General features: G+C 41.3%; 1 protein-coding gene and 1 pseudogene across 1 annotated transcript in view; one reads left to right on the forward strand and one right to left on the reverse strand.

Annotated features, from left to right (window-relative positions):
• The window catches only part of Samd3 (sterile alpha motif domain containing 3), a 49868-nt gene that overhangs the window by 33287 nt on the left and 1905 nt on the right, over positions 1-14676 (forward strand). Inside the window, exon 7 of the mRNA XM_004845978.3 lies at positions 9698-9898. Coding sequence (XP_004846035.1) covers positions 9698-9898 — 201 coding nt within the window. The remainder of the gene's footprint in view (positions 1-9697; positions 9899-14676) is intronic.
• LOC110349437 (heterogeneous nuclear ribonucleoprotein C pseudogene) lies at positions 5137-5997 on the reverse strand (annotated as a pseudogene).

A 14676-nucleotide genomic window follows, 5' to 3' on the forward strand; every position in this document is an offset into this window, starting at 1 on the left:
ATGACACAGGGATTTAATACATGTTTTTAGGGTGTCTTTGTATCTCAAAGCTTTTCAGATATTTTTTTAGATAAATAAGCAACCATTAGGTGTTAAATTACTAGCACTGTTTTTTTCATTTCTCTCTTCAAATGTTTTCTTCTCCTATTTATTCATTATGTATATGCCCCATACCTTTCAAATCTGTGACGTAGCATTTTGTGTCATCTTTGTCTTAGAAATAAAATGGCATTGAAAGTTATGCAAAAACTGCCCACACAGTCAACTGCTAAGAATTTTACTAAGTTCCTTTAGATTTTTTCTTACTGTTTGTTTCTTACTGGCATGGACACATAATTATTTATTGTATAAATACTAATTATCTTATAGTCTTTTCCATAGATGCTTCTGTCTTGGTTCAAAAGTGAGCAAGACAGCAAAAATTGAAGAAAAATGTTGACAGTTAATGGTATTCTGGACAGAGTGTAATTACTGCCATAGCAGGTGGCAGATTTACTATGCCCTTGGGAACCTGGGGCCAGATTGGGTGGAGGGAACTCTGCCGGCCAATTAGCTGAACCCAGGCCTACATATTACACTAAGAGGTTGTTAGGCTCCACATGGTGACCATCACTTCTGAGTCTACTTGATGACAGTGAAATTGAAACTGGGGATGAGTGGAACCCCTAGCATCCAGCACAGAACTGTCCAACAGAAATGTAATACAAAACACATAGGCAAGTTTTTATTTTCTAGTAGACATTTATAAAAGCAGAAAAGAAGAAGGTGGGATTAATGTGAGCAATGTATTTTACTTAAGCCAATATAATCCACACTATTATCATTTCAACGTGTGGTCATTATTAAAAAAAATTCTTCAGTGAGTCTAAATTCTCTTTCTGCATAGTAAATCCCTGAACTTCAATGTTACCAGCACACATCTGCTTTGGATGAGCCACATTTAAATTGATACAAGCCATGTGTGTCCAGTGGCTCCACGCTGGGTGGCTGAGGCATACACCACCCTAGAGGACTAGAGAATAAGCGAATTGACACTGTACAGAGAAGACATGGAGAGCAGGGAGCTTGACCAATTATTTGCTGGTGATGTTCAGAAACTTTTACAGTCCCCTAATCTTAGGAATAGGACCTTTTGTTGACATAGTGTTTTGTAGTAGATCTGTGATAATATACTTACATAAGATTTATTAACAAAATACTTCCCTTGCAAATTTATTGAGATTGCAGGGTGTAAAACAAAATTATATTTCATAAAAGTCAATTCACCTTTTGTTCATTTCTGGCAGAAAAAAGTCATGACTATATTTTTAACCATGCTGTTTCTTACTGCATCAGCAGACTCAATCTTTTAAATGTACCTTAGAAATATTCTTCCCTTTTTTATGTCCATTCCAGTGGTCAGCTTAGGCTGAAAGTCAGCTAGAGCTCAGCTTGCTATTCCATGACCTGTCTAGGAACTGAAGGCCATGCCACGTTGCAGTAGAAAGCCATTCTTGTCTACAGATGTGAGGAAGTGGGACCCGTGTTGTCAGGATGCCAGTTTATTTATGGTGTTTGTGAGAGGCCACAAATGCTGCAGATGACTCCTCCGCTTCCATCCCATGACTCCTGGCCAGGAGGGGTCTCCGACCACCTCTCTACTTTCTTTCCTGGTTCCCTGGCACATCCCCCATTATCTTTGAAACAGATCCTTCAGGGTGCACTCTGTGCAGCTGTTGCTCTGTAGGACTTGGACACTTGTAACCCACCAGCCCCATGTCCAGATGCACTGCTAAGGAAATCAGACTTTGGGACAAGGCCACACTCTTCTAAGACAAGCAGGGCTCCACTCTCAAGAACACCTGTGCTCAGGAAAGTCAGTGTCCCTTTGAGGATCTCGGTGTGTTCCTAGTACAGAGCGAGGCTTGAACCAACAGATTTCTATGTTTCTTCCAGAAATCATTAAGAAAGTAGCTGACAATATAAATATGGAAAGCCCACAATATGTTTTATTAAAAAGCTGAGAATTTTGAGGATTTTAAATTCTGATGCAGTTTTCTGATCCAAAAGAGTTCATCTCGAATACAACCCATGGATATCATTTTAGTCCTAGGAGTCTAATCAGTTAGAAATTTTCCAGAAATGAATTACATGATTAGGTTGGAGAGGGGGGGAAAGCAATACCTCATGCCCATTATGGTTTGGATCTGAATTGTTCCCCCAAAACTTCCTGTGTTCTGGTCGCTGAGGGTGTGACCTGGAAGTGTAAGTCCTCCTTCCCCTTCCTGTTCCTCCTTTCTCTCTCTGCTCCCTGACCGTCACGTGATGTGAGCAGCCTCCCGCTGCCTAGGCCTTTCCACCATTTGATTTCTGCATTTGAGTGTGCCAAGCAGACTGAACCTTCCAAAACCGTGAGTCAAAACAAACCTTCCCTCCTCTTTTAAGTTGTGGTCGTCAGGTATTTTTGTCTCAGTGAGGGAGAAGGTGATGAAGACAATGTCCTAGAGTAGTTTCTAAATGTCACTATCAGCAATTAGAGAATTTCCATTGCATTACAGTAGTAGAAAGCTGTTTATATCATTAAAATTTTATTTTTTCTTTTACTTTTTAACAAATATGATATCTTCTTTTCATTTAAAAATTGTCATTCTTTGCATCTGAGAGTATACCAAAGAGTGGACATTGTATGGGATATATGTAGTGGTTGTTTGGTTGGTTTTTAAGACAGAATCTTGCTATGTAGCCCAGGTTATTCTTGAACTCATGGTCCTCCTGCTACAGCCTCTTGAGTGCTGGGATGACCTTCAGGGTCAGCGCATAGATTATTTACAAGAGAATGAACCCAACATAAATCTTTAGAACTGGATCACTGCCCATATCATTCTTCACCTGTGTCCCCCACCTGGCACCACCTTTCTGAGCTCACAGGCCTCTAGAAATAACCATCACTCTGAATTTTATACTTATCATTCACCAGCTTTTTTAAATAGATGATTTTTCCATTTATGCATAAATTCCCAAAGAATCTATCATTTTGTGTGGCTTATTTTTGAGGTTTACAAATGAATGTAAAAACTATACATTATCTTTAATGAATTCTTTTTTTCCATCCAATTTAATGTCTGTGAGAGTCACCTGGGCTGTTAAGTTCAACTGCATTTGTTCATTTTCTTAATAATCTATTGTGGCAAGGAATGGCAGTTTATTGGGCTCTTCTCCTATCAACCAATGTTTGATTTGTCACTGGTTTGGGCAGCTATGAGGCCTCCTGCCATGACCATTCCTGTATGAGCACCTTGCAAGCTATTTAATAAAGGAGCAGAATTGCTGTCTTGTGGAGTATGCAAATATTCAACTTTGTAAGATATGGCAAAATTGTTTCCTTAGATAAGTGTAGTCATTTATGCTTCCTAAGCAGCAAGTACTTGTAATTATCAGATTTCTTTCCCTATTGGGAAGAAAATTTGCTTCTGATTTTCATTTTAATTATTTATGAGTTGGTCATCTTTTCACATATTTATGAAATATTTATGTTCCCACCTCTGCAAAATGCTTGTTCATATCTTTTGCCTATTTTTCTATGAGTTTACACTTTTTCTTATTTATAAGAATCCTTTACATTTTTTGGACTCTGCTGCTTTGGCAATTACTTCTATTACAAATATCTTCTCCCAGATTGTGCTTTGCTTTGTAAATTTCTTTGTTGTGTCTGTTGACAAAAATAAATTTGCTATTTAATGTAGTTAAAGTTGTCAGTTATTTTTCTTATATTAGTGATTTTAGGAAATCCCTTGATAAGTAATATTCTTAAGTTTTAAATCTTTAAAAATGTTTTTCCCTTAACATAAGTTCTTAAACTGTGTAGGCTTTTATCCCCCTTGTGGATAAACATTTTTTTGGTTTTCCCAGGGACTTGGGATGCTATCTCTGTTGCTTTCATGACTGTCAGGAAGCTCTGCCATGTTTCAGTAGTGAAGTTGTATACCACGGAATTAATGCCAACTTTTCCTACTTGCATATCCATCTATTTAGATTTCATTAAGATTTTCCAATAATTTTGTGATTTTCTTCATGAAGCTTTTGCACATTGTTGGTTAGTTTTATTCCTAGGTTCCTTATAGGTGTTTTTTGCAATTGTAAAAAAATTACATTTTTTGTATATTAGTATATATTTTCTATTGATCTTGTATTCAGTGGCTCTGAAAAACTCAATTATAATAAAGTAAGTGCATCATTTTGAGTTTCTCTTAAACAATCACATCATCTGTGAATAGTGACAAACTTTATTTTTGTCTTTCAATTTTTTTATCTTATATTTTCCCTTTTTACCATATTACTCTGGCTAGGTACCTAGTACCAGGTTGACAAAGAGTATAATAGAGCATCTTTGTCTTGTCTCTGATTTAGAAATAACCTTTTAAAAACTGCACCATTAAAATTAATACTGACTATAGCTTTTTGGCAGATAATTTTATAGGCCTTTACAACTTCTCTTTATTTTGAGAAACATTTTTTTCCCCTGGTGTAATAACGATTTGCTTATTTTGAGAAAAAAGTCACAGACAACAAAGTGTTCATGAAAATGGCCCAAAATATCAACTTTAGAAAACCAGTATTCAGGCTATTACATGACTTATTTTTCCAGAGGATGCATTTGATATGCCCACAAATATCCATTGTCCTTCTTGTGTTGAGCTCTTGCGTGGAGTAACACACATTCCTCTAACTCACAACTGATCTCAGATGCTACAGCTAATTGACATTGCCTTTGTAGTTAGGCAAGCAACTGCTGAAATCATGTATAAATGGAAAGAACTATACACCCTGCAAAATAAGAGATTATCTCGGAGGCAGTTCAAAAAAATCACACATCTTTTTTTATAGCTAAGTCATAAAGAGGCATCCAAGTCAAAAGCAAAAATTACAGTGTCATTTAATGAAACCACTAGAAGCATCAAAGGAAGGGAAAATGGGACTGGGTGGAGGGCAATTACAAATTCATAAAAGTGGGAAGGGCCAGGGTGGAGAGAGCAGTGAGCATGCGCTGAAGATACAGCGGTGAGGATCTGATGGGATTTGGGGCGAAGACGAGCGCCTAGGTAAAGGAGCGGTGGGACAAGACTCCAAGCCCCTGTGTGCTTAAGAGCCGTTCTCGCCATCGGCACTGCCTCCAGCAGCCTTTCCTCCTTGACCTCGTTTCCACTGTCCTTGGTCAACTCCAGCTACTTGTCCCCCATTGCCATTGGCGCCACCAGGAGAGCCCCTTCCTTAGCTGCACCCCAGCCTACTCTTTACATCAGTCTCACCTTCCGTCAGGGAGCTTCTGCCCTGTTCTTTGTTGACTTATTTTCTCCCTGTTTGTTCTGTTCCTTTTCATTTTCCCCCAGGCTTTTCGGTATGGAATCCACGCTTTGTTTTATCTCAGTCAGTTCCTACCCAATGCCCGGAAGGTCACCTCCTTTCAACTTTCCAGACTTGGAAGATCTCCCCTGAAGATGTTCCAAGATCTCTTAGAATTAGAGTCACCTTTGCCCCTTTGTGAGGTGTTTCCCTGTACATGATGCTGTTTGGAGGGCACTACAGTCCGCGCAGTAAGAGGAGGAGGAACATGCTTGGCAATGGTACATCCTGTCTTGATCCCCCTAAAAGTTGTGGTCCAGGTCAGAGGAGAAGCGCAGCACAGTGATGGGGAAGGAGGTTCTGGGGCTGACCTGCACCTCTCTGCTGCAGTCCTTTCACGCCTGCTTTTCCTCACCTCTGGCTCTGCAGTGAGATTTGCATCTGAAACCTAGCCAGCAATCATTCCACCATCCAGCCCTGGAAGCCCACAGCAGCTCTGGCATTTCGCTCATGAATTTACCAGATGGAGGCAAAGCCCCTAGAAACAGAGCAGCCTAGGTTCACCTCAGTGTCAGATGTCTTGCCCACAGGAGCATTGAGAATGCACAGAAGTTCACAGAGCGAGGAACAGTCTTGGTAACCTTGCTCAGCCTTGCGTTTGATGACGAGACACCTCATAAAGCCAAAAAGCAGGAGCAGGAGGGAGAGATTTGACTCCCAGGTTTGGGGCAGAAAAGCCAACAGCTGCTCAAGGTCAGCCGCAAGGCCACAAGGGCTCCATCTCCATCTCTTCACAAAATGGCATTTTTCTTTAATCATAAAGGGATTTTGAATTTTAAATGATGCATTTTCTGCATTATTTGGATGATCACGTATTTCATCTCAAATTGGGTAATGCAATATAATATTTATGCACATTTAGATAATATAAGTAAATCATAGAACTGTTGCCATATATTTCTCAAAACCTATTGTTTTCTGTCCCAAACTTTTGTATAATAGTGACGCCCCCAAATGGAGATTTCAGTATGACAGCATGCGAAATGTAATGGGTAAATCGGTCATATTTGTCCTGAGTTTAATATAGTTTCTTTACTAACGTCAAAACAATATTGCATTTCAAGGATAAACCCAAGTTAGTTGTTCCTTGTTCCTCATATTTGCAACTCTGCTCATGGCTGAGCACGAAGTACACTCCCCTCTCTCGTGCTGGTTTTCCAGGTGTGAGGGTCATTGTCACAGAGGCTTCTCAGGATGGGTTGGAGAGTAGATTTTTTTAAATTCCAGAAAAAGACTGCGTACATTTAGGATACTCTTTTGAAAGTTAAGTACATTGCTATAAAACCTCCAGGACTTGGTATTTTCTGCCTGGGAAGACTTTTATCTTCTAATTAAATGATTTCAAAGTTGTAGGGATTTTATTTTAATGTTTTGATAAATTATATTTTTCTAGGACTCTGCTTCCTTGACCTATGTCTTGCTGGTCATGTTACATTTATAGCAAATAGGTCTCCATGAAGCTTTTTTTTTTTTACATAAAAATCCAACTTTGTTGAACATAGGAATAGATGGATTTTCAAATTAATTATTTTTGCTTTATAGTTATTAGTATCTGATCCATGGTAGTACTAACTGCTACTATTTGAAGATGCTTGTCTATTCTTAATTCTATATTCATAAACAAATATATTTAAATCTAGAGAGAAACATTTGTGATTGGCTTATTAGTGCATGGTAATCCCTGGTATATGCACTGCTCAAGCTGGTAATAAGGGATCATCCATTCTACTGCAAATTTGAAGCACAGGCACAAATTTGAAATTTATACAAAAATTCACTTTTACTCTTATTCTTACATTAAGTGGGAGCTGACATCTGTAACTTACAGGCAGGCAAATACTTTTGTTTTCTACCTCCTAGCTGAACAAAAACACACATAATGTTTTTAGACAAGACTTAGTTTTTGGGGGTTTTTTTGTACCAGGGATCGAACTCAGGTCCTTGTGCTTGCAAGGCAGGCAGTGGAAACACTGAGCTAAATCCCCGGCCCTAAGACTTGGTTTTTGTATTTTAATGAGAATAACATATAACCCTTCCTTAAACAAAATGACCAGGGTATAATGAAACCATCTCTGGAGGAAATGTTTAATATGCGTATCTTATTTAAATAAATCCCCCAATAAGAAATGGAGAATTCATTGCCTTTACTTTGAAGGCTTTATAGTTATCTGCCAAATTTATATGTGCAGCTCACCACCATTCCCTTATTGGAAATAGCAGTATTTCCACATAATAGTTCTCAAAAGGACTTAAAAGTCTCAAAATTCTGTGTCTCCTTTGGCTTGCTTCTCTCTTGATTCCACCCAGGCTTTATTAATGGTTCGCTTCATATCATCATCTCCATCTTCATAAATTTTCTTTAGAACATTCACTAGGATCTGTTTCAGCATCATAGGATGGCTTTTCTTTTTCTTTGCATTCTTTTTCAACCTGAGTCAAGTATTCCCATCACGTGTTTTCTGCTTTCTTTCTACATAAGATAAGAACTGTATCAGTCTTGATTTTTTTGAACTGCCTTCCACTGAGATGGGTTTTAAGAAATTGTTCACAATCATAGATTAACTCTTCCCATTTAGATTCTTTACCAAAAGATCAAATGACCTCTCTGTGAAATGCACCTGCACATTCTCAGCAGGAACTTGATGAACTCCAGTTAAGGTAATGTAGATTTTCACAAACTTATCTGAATGATCTCATCCATAATTACTGATTTTTACAGTATATCCTGTTGTGATGGGAGCAACCACAGCAGCTGGTTTTTCATTGTCAAGAAATTCTGGTTTCTTTTGTGATTTTTGTTGCACCTTATTCTTTATTTCTGTTTCAATCTTGGATTTTTCAGCTGTCAGGGCATCCTGTACTCTCTTCCTAGTGGCCTTTTCCAACAGCACCTTTACCTCTTCTAGATCATTCTGGAACTCCTCCAAAGCTGAAGCCATGGCCGGGCTGGGTCAGGCTCGAGGCCAGAGCAGCAGGTGTGCAAGCAAGGGACCATGAAGCTTTTTTAATGTGTATGTAAAAGCTTTGACGTAGGAGCATTCTGGGCTCCTTACCATATTTTCATCATTTGCAGGTAACATCTGTTCATATTCTGGTCAGCCAGGCAGCTGATCAACTTTCATTCAGCTGAGAGCCCCAACTAGTTTTTCTAGAGAGATTTTCAATAAGAATATGTGAGATATTCCTTAGCAGCTCCCACCTCACCTGGTGTACTCAGTGTACAGTGAACACAATTGACAGTTTCAGGATTTAGCGCCACAAAAAAACCCCACTGTTATTTTGAATTTTGGGTTTTATGTCTTAGATCAAGAATGGTCCCCCATAGGGCCGGTGATTTAGCTCAGTGGTTCCAGTGCCTACCTTTCAAGCACAAGGTCCCGAGTTCAATCCCCAGTACTCAAAAAAAAAAAAAAAGCCCCCATAGCTCCCTGAGACCAGTGGCAGGGCCTCTGGGGGAGATTGGGTCATGAGAATGATGCTGCACCTAAATGCGATGTTAGGATCTGGGCTGGGAGGGAAGGGGCAGGTCACAGGGGTCGTGACCCGGAAGGATACAGCTCTCTTCCTGTCTGGTCCCTGCACTCTCTGTCATGATGTGAGGAGCTTTCCTCTGCCACTCCTTCCACCATGATATTTCTGCCTTAGAGCCAGCAGATCATGAGCTAAAAACAAGAGCCCACATAAACCTCTCAGGGATTGTGTTCCAGTGAGGAGGAAAGTGACTAAGACAGGCATGGTTCTGAAGCTATAATACAAACAACAGCAATATCAAAACTATAATTTTATAATCTTTTTATCTCTTGACAGTTTTTCTTCTAAAATTTAAATGCATAGAAATAATCAATATTCCTAGCTGGGCATGGTGGCACACTCCTGTAAGTCCAATCCTCAGGAGGCTGAGGCAGGAGGATTGCCTCAAGTTCGAGGCCAGCCTGGGCTACATATTGAGTTCAAGACCAGTGTGAACTACAAAGGGAGTCCCTGTCTTAAAAAACAAACAAAAAACCAAAAAAACAAAAGAAATAATCAGTACTCCTGCTAAGTGTCAACCTTCTGGATAATATAAGTTTCCAGGTAAATAAGTAATGAAGATTTATAGTTACTTTTGGTTCTTCAGGAGCACAGGTTGTAATTCCACGGTAAGTAACTCTTCAGGGTGCTTTCACTGAAGCCTGTCCCTTGGTAACCACATTCAAGGCCAAGTGTGCTCCCTCGTGGCGATGTTCATCATTAGTAAGGTGAAACGCCGGCCTGCAGTTCAAGTTTTCATGAGTATCACACTGCCATTTGCAACATGAAAATCATTGCTCTTTTGCAGGAAGAATCTGTTTGTTTAGATTCTGTGGTAGAAGAACACATTAACTGGTTCCAGCAAGAGTATGTGAAGGCCGAAAAGAACTGGGGAGAAGTTGATAAAAGGATGAGCCAGACCCTGGAAATAAGAAGAAGGATGATTGGCAGCAGAATGCCTCGGAGGGACATTCTTAAAATGTTTCCGTTCTTGAAGTGCCCTTATCAGGTATCTTGATTCACTTACAGCTCTGCTCCTAGTGTCAAACCAATTGTCCTCTCTTTCCTCTTGGAACACCAACCGGGCCACGTTGCAGGAGAGTGGGTGTGGCTCTCTGCAGGGGCGGGCAAGACCTCTGGATAAGAATTTCCGGAAGCTCATTCAGATGACAGGCGTTGGCTGCCTCCAGCAGTTTCCTGTCTTGGACATCTTGTGGGCATTTTGACAGTGCGAGTCATTTCTCCTGGCACGCTTTTAGACAGTCAAGACAGTTGATTAAGGAGCTCTGAGGATGCAGTGTCACTCGAAATCTATTTTTTATGATCTCAAATCATTTTATAAAGTGATCTTTAAAATCTTTGAAGTCTAGCGGGTAAATCAAATATCATTCCACCGAGTTTACTTAAGGGGCCAAAGGCCTAATCACCACATTGCTGTGATTTTAGTAGGGATATATAATGAAAGATTCATTTCTTTTTATCTGAGATCACATTTCATGGAAGAATTCTGTGAGTTCAGTCGACCACATTGAAAAATGAAACTTTTCTCAATCCCCAGCACCTAAAAGAATTTTTCTTTTCTTTTAAAAAAAAAAAATCTGAAATAAGAATTTGCCTGTAAGCATTATTTTAATATAAATAGCAAAATCTAAGTGCTTACTATGCAGCAGGCACATTCTCAGGGCTTTACTTGGGCTAATTCAGCTAATTGGCTCAGCAACCCTACTTTGACTTTTGCTTGTTTTTTCCTAATCTTTGAGTTGCTAGGAACAGTAACAGCCAATAGCCTCTGTCTGTTGATATAGAATGAATGCCAGGCCGACACACCTGCAGAAGGTAGTAGGAAAGCAAAAATCTGCCAGGCTGAGGGTAGATTTTTTTAAACATAGGACTTTTGGAGCTGAGTAAGGCAGCTGGTGGCTGGGATGGCTGCTGCAGCTCAGGGGATCCTGACTCGGGGGGACCTTGAAGGTTTAGGACTGAGGAGGGACCATGGCTACGTAGCCTTGTGGAACCACAGGTGACTGGAAGTCTGTGGTCCATCATGGCCCGAGTGAGGACCAGAGACTTCAGATCTAGGGCTTTATCGCATCTCCCACTGTGGCCTATGTAGGACTTTCCCCCCTTCCCTCAGGATTTTCACTTTTTTTTTGGGTAACAGAGATCAAACTCGGGTCCTTATGCTTTCGAGGCAGGGGGTGGAACCACTGAGCTAAATCCCCGACCCAGGATTTTCACTTTGTATGGATTTTTTATGGATTGGAGTAGGATTTTTGAAATGACTGTACTTACAGGGTGGAATTTTCAGTAGTTTTAAACACAAGAATTAAACATTCTCAGTTTCTCTGTGAAGCACCTCCCTAACCCAGCCTGGTGGAGCTGAAATTTACAGCTTCCAAAGCCCTGTTTTGCTTCCTAAAATTAAAGGAAATTTGGCCTTACTTTTATTTACTTATTTATTAATTACTTTTGTTTGAATTTTGAGAGGTCTGCTAAGTTGCTAAACTGCCCAGGCTGGGCTTCCAGTTGCAATCTTCCTGCCTCAGCCTGTCAGACTGCTGAGATTATAGGTGTGCTTCACCACACCTGACTTGATCTGCCTTATAAACACCTCCAACAAATAATCCCTTTTAGAGGTAGGTTGCCCCACTGCAAGTCACCCCTACCGCTTTTTGCTCCTGCCACTGTGGATGTTTTCTGCCTTGGGACCTGTGGGTGTAGGTGCTGAGGAAGAAAAGCAGCCGTTGGCAGAAGTGGTTCTGGCCTGAACACCCATCCTTGGTCACATCTTGTACTCATGGACCTTCTCCACTGGGAACACTTCCTTTCAACAGAAAATGAGAAAATTAAAAGATCACTGGGCGACCTTGTAGTCTCCACTCAGCCACTTAGAAGGCTGAGGCAGGAAGATCATTTGAGGCCAGGAGTTCAGGAACAAGGCCAGAGCAACACAGTAAGCTCCCATCTCACCACCCATGCAACAACAAAACAAAACAAAACAAAACAGAAGCCCAAATAAAAAAAGAACAGAAACAACAACAAAAAAACTTAAGCAAAGTACATAAGAATAAAGCTAATAAAGTCTTTACGACTTTTTAAAAGAAACTGAATTTGCTTTGGGTTGGATGAAATAACCACTTAGCCTGGGCGCATCTTCCCATTGCTCACAGGGGTACAGCTGTGGGGATGGAGGGGCACCTGCTTCCTGGCATTCTCCGACCAGGAGCTGGACTGCACAGGTGGAGACTGCATGACCCCTAAATGTAGGAGGGTGCTGTAGTCAGAGCTGTCGTCGGAGGTCACACTGTCACCGGGTGTTGTGGAGACCACTCGGTCCTTCCAGGCTCTTCCTGTCCCCTTCAAGGGACTGGGCGGAACCATCAATCAAGGAGATGAAAGTTTAACATTTATCTAAGACAAAAGGAAAGAGGAAGCACAAAAGGAGAGGTTCTCTGGAAAGGAGTGCTGTGCAGAGGAGTGTGGGCCATTACAGCAGGTGAAGAAGCAAATCCTGCAGGGCTCCATAGGGCGGGAGCCATGCCACAGTCTTTTATACCCTCTTCTGGCCTCAGATCCAGGCATCCTTCGAAAACCCACTTGAGCGGTCGATAGAAGATTGATATCAGGCTCAGGGCTCGGCTTCATCCCATGAAAACCCAGTGCCAGAAGAACTGAAGACCACACTTCCTGATTGGTCAGCTCGCTGTCCTATCATTCTCTGAACTTGACAGGCCACGCCCACTTGTCCCAGCCACTTTGCCTTGCCTTAATTTCCTGCCTCCACACAGCAGTGACAAGTAATCCTGGCCCAGAGTGGAGACCTCCCAGAGCACCTCAGTCATATGTTTGATATTCTGAAGTCCATGCCTTTGAGTGAGACCCATGTCCTAAGCTTGATTTTGCTCATTGACTAAGGGCAAAACCCAAATAATCCTGCCTGAACATGATAAAATCGACTCTGAAAGGACCAGAAAGAACAACCAGACATCTGACTGCCACGCAGATCAAAAAGTAAGATCCTTTAAGGGGCACAACTGCAATGGCGTCACTCTGGTGTCTACCCCGTGACTCCTGGACCTGTGAGTGCTGCCTGTGGAGACAGCACCTCAGAGTTTATGCAGCCTAGGAGAGCCTTGTTCCAGCCCTGCAAGCACTACCACTTAGCCAGTGCTGCAGCTTCATTGTCAGAAAGCCAGTCCACGGTTCTGTGAACCCAGCCAGTTCAGGGTGGTGGCTAGCATGCAGGACCAGTGAACCCTATGCATCATCACTATGGGGAATCTCAGCAGAGAAACTGAATATAGGTGTAAGGAGCCAAGCAGATTTAGAAATGGAAAGGACATTTGTCTGGAATGAAAACATCACTGGATAGGCTTAACAGCAACCTGGAAAAAACAAAGAAAGGGTCTGTGACCCAGAAGATAAATTGATAAAAATTATCCAATCTGAGGAACAGAAAGAATTAAGATTGGTGACCTGTGAGACAAAGCTTGGGTTGCGGAGGAGGAGCCTGTCCTGCAACTGGTCATGCGCAGCTGGGCATGTGGCTACAGGGACCTGGGGACAGTTTGAGCCAATCCATACATAACTGGAGGATGGTGGCAGCCAGGTTCCATACTGCTGAAGGGAGCAGGGGAGAGGAGGGTTAGAAAACACCCGTGGAGTTAGATTGGAATTGAAAGTATCAGTATGAACTCACGGTTTTTAATATTTATTTACACAATTATAGATGTTTGTATGTCTACATGTCTGGAGAGAGAGAGAGTGGCCACTAGATTTCAGAAATGTGCAGGAAACCAAGAAGTTGTCTCAGATGTGGGGGCCTAAATCTTACGTGTGATCCTGGGTTAGCTCCTGGATTGATAAAAATTTGTGTTCAGAGCAACCATTAAACTTGAAGGAGATGTGGCCTGGGGATTAGATTTTCCTGATCTGAGAGTCCTGGTAGTTAGGAAACACAACAATGAAGAATTAGGTCATGAGTGTCACCTCCATGGCTTATTTTCAAGTGCAGCAGGAACTGGGGGGAATTTACATGAAGAGGATCTGTGAACTCTCTTCTTTTTGTAACTGTAAACTTGAAATTATTTTAAAATAAATAGTTTAAAATCCCTAGGTTATGGGGCCATGGAAATAATGTTTTCTACCTTCTTTGTGCTCTGTTTCCCACCTGCCCACTGAGAGCCATTTTCTGAAGCTATTAATCTATATTTGCAGTCCACTGAGAGCTTTCTGCTAACAGAACCACTATACCTTTGACAGAATGTGCAGTCCAGCCTTCTGACAACTTTCAGACGTAATCTCTGGACAGCTTAGGATCTATCCAAAATATCCAGCCTGCTGCAGAGTATGTAGCTGTTCTGTCCAGCTTCAGGGAAAGGAGTGACTAAATTAATTCATACTCCTGTGCAGGACTAATGACTTGAAAATGCCACTCCAGCAAGAGAAGAGGGTGAGGGGTGAAGGGGTGGTGGAATTCTCTGAGTGACAGAAGTGAGGCAGAGGTAGGAAAATGTGGCTTTGAGGAGAGGGACTTCAATAAAGGTAACCTCTGTCTTGGCTTGGTAGTCAAACCTGCATTTACACTGCTTATTTTTTTTTAATCTCTGTCCAATCTTATAATCTTATAATCTTTTTTATTTATTATTTATTTTTTGATACCGGGGATCCAACTTGGCTCCTTGCGCTTGCGCAGCAGGCGGCGAAACCACTGAGCTACATCCCCGGCCCCCAATCTTATAATCTTGAAAGGATTCCCCTTTCTCTTTAGGATGCTATGATTACAAG

This window comes from Heterocephalus glaber, unplaced genomic scaffold (genome assembly GCF_053883595.1).
Source record: "Heterocephalus glaber isolate CG9 unplaced genomic scaffold, H.glaber_assembly_v1.0 deba00001550, whole genome shotgun sequence".
In the NCBI taxonomy this organism is placed as follows: domain Eukaryota; kingdom Metazoa; phylum Chordata; class Mammalia; order Rodentia; family Bathyergidae; genus Heterocephalus; species Heterocephalus glaber.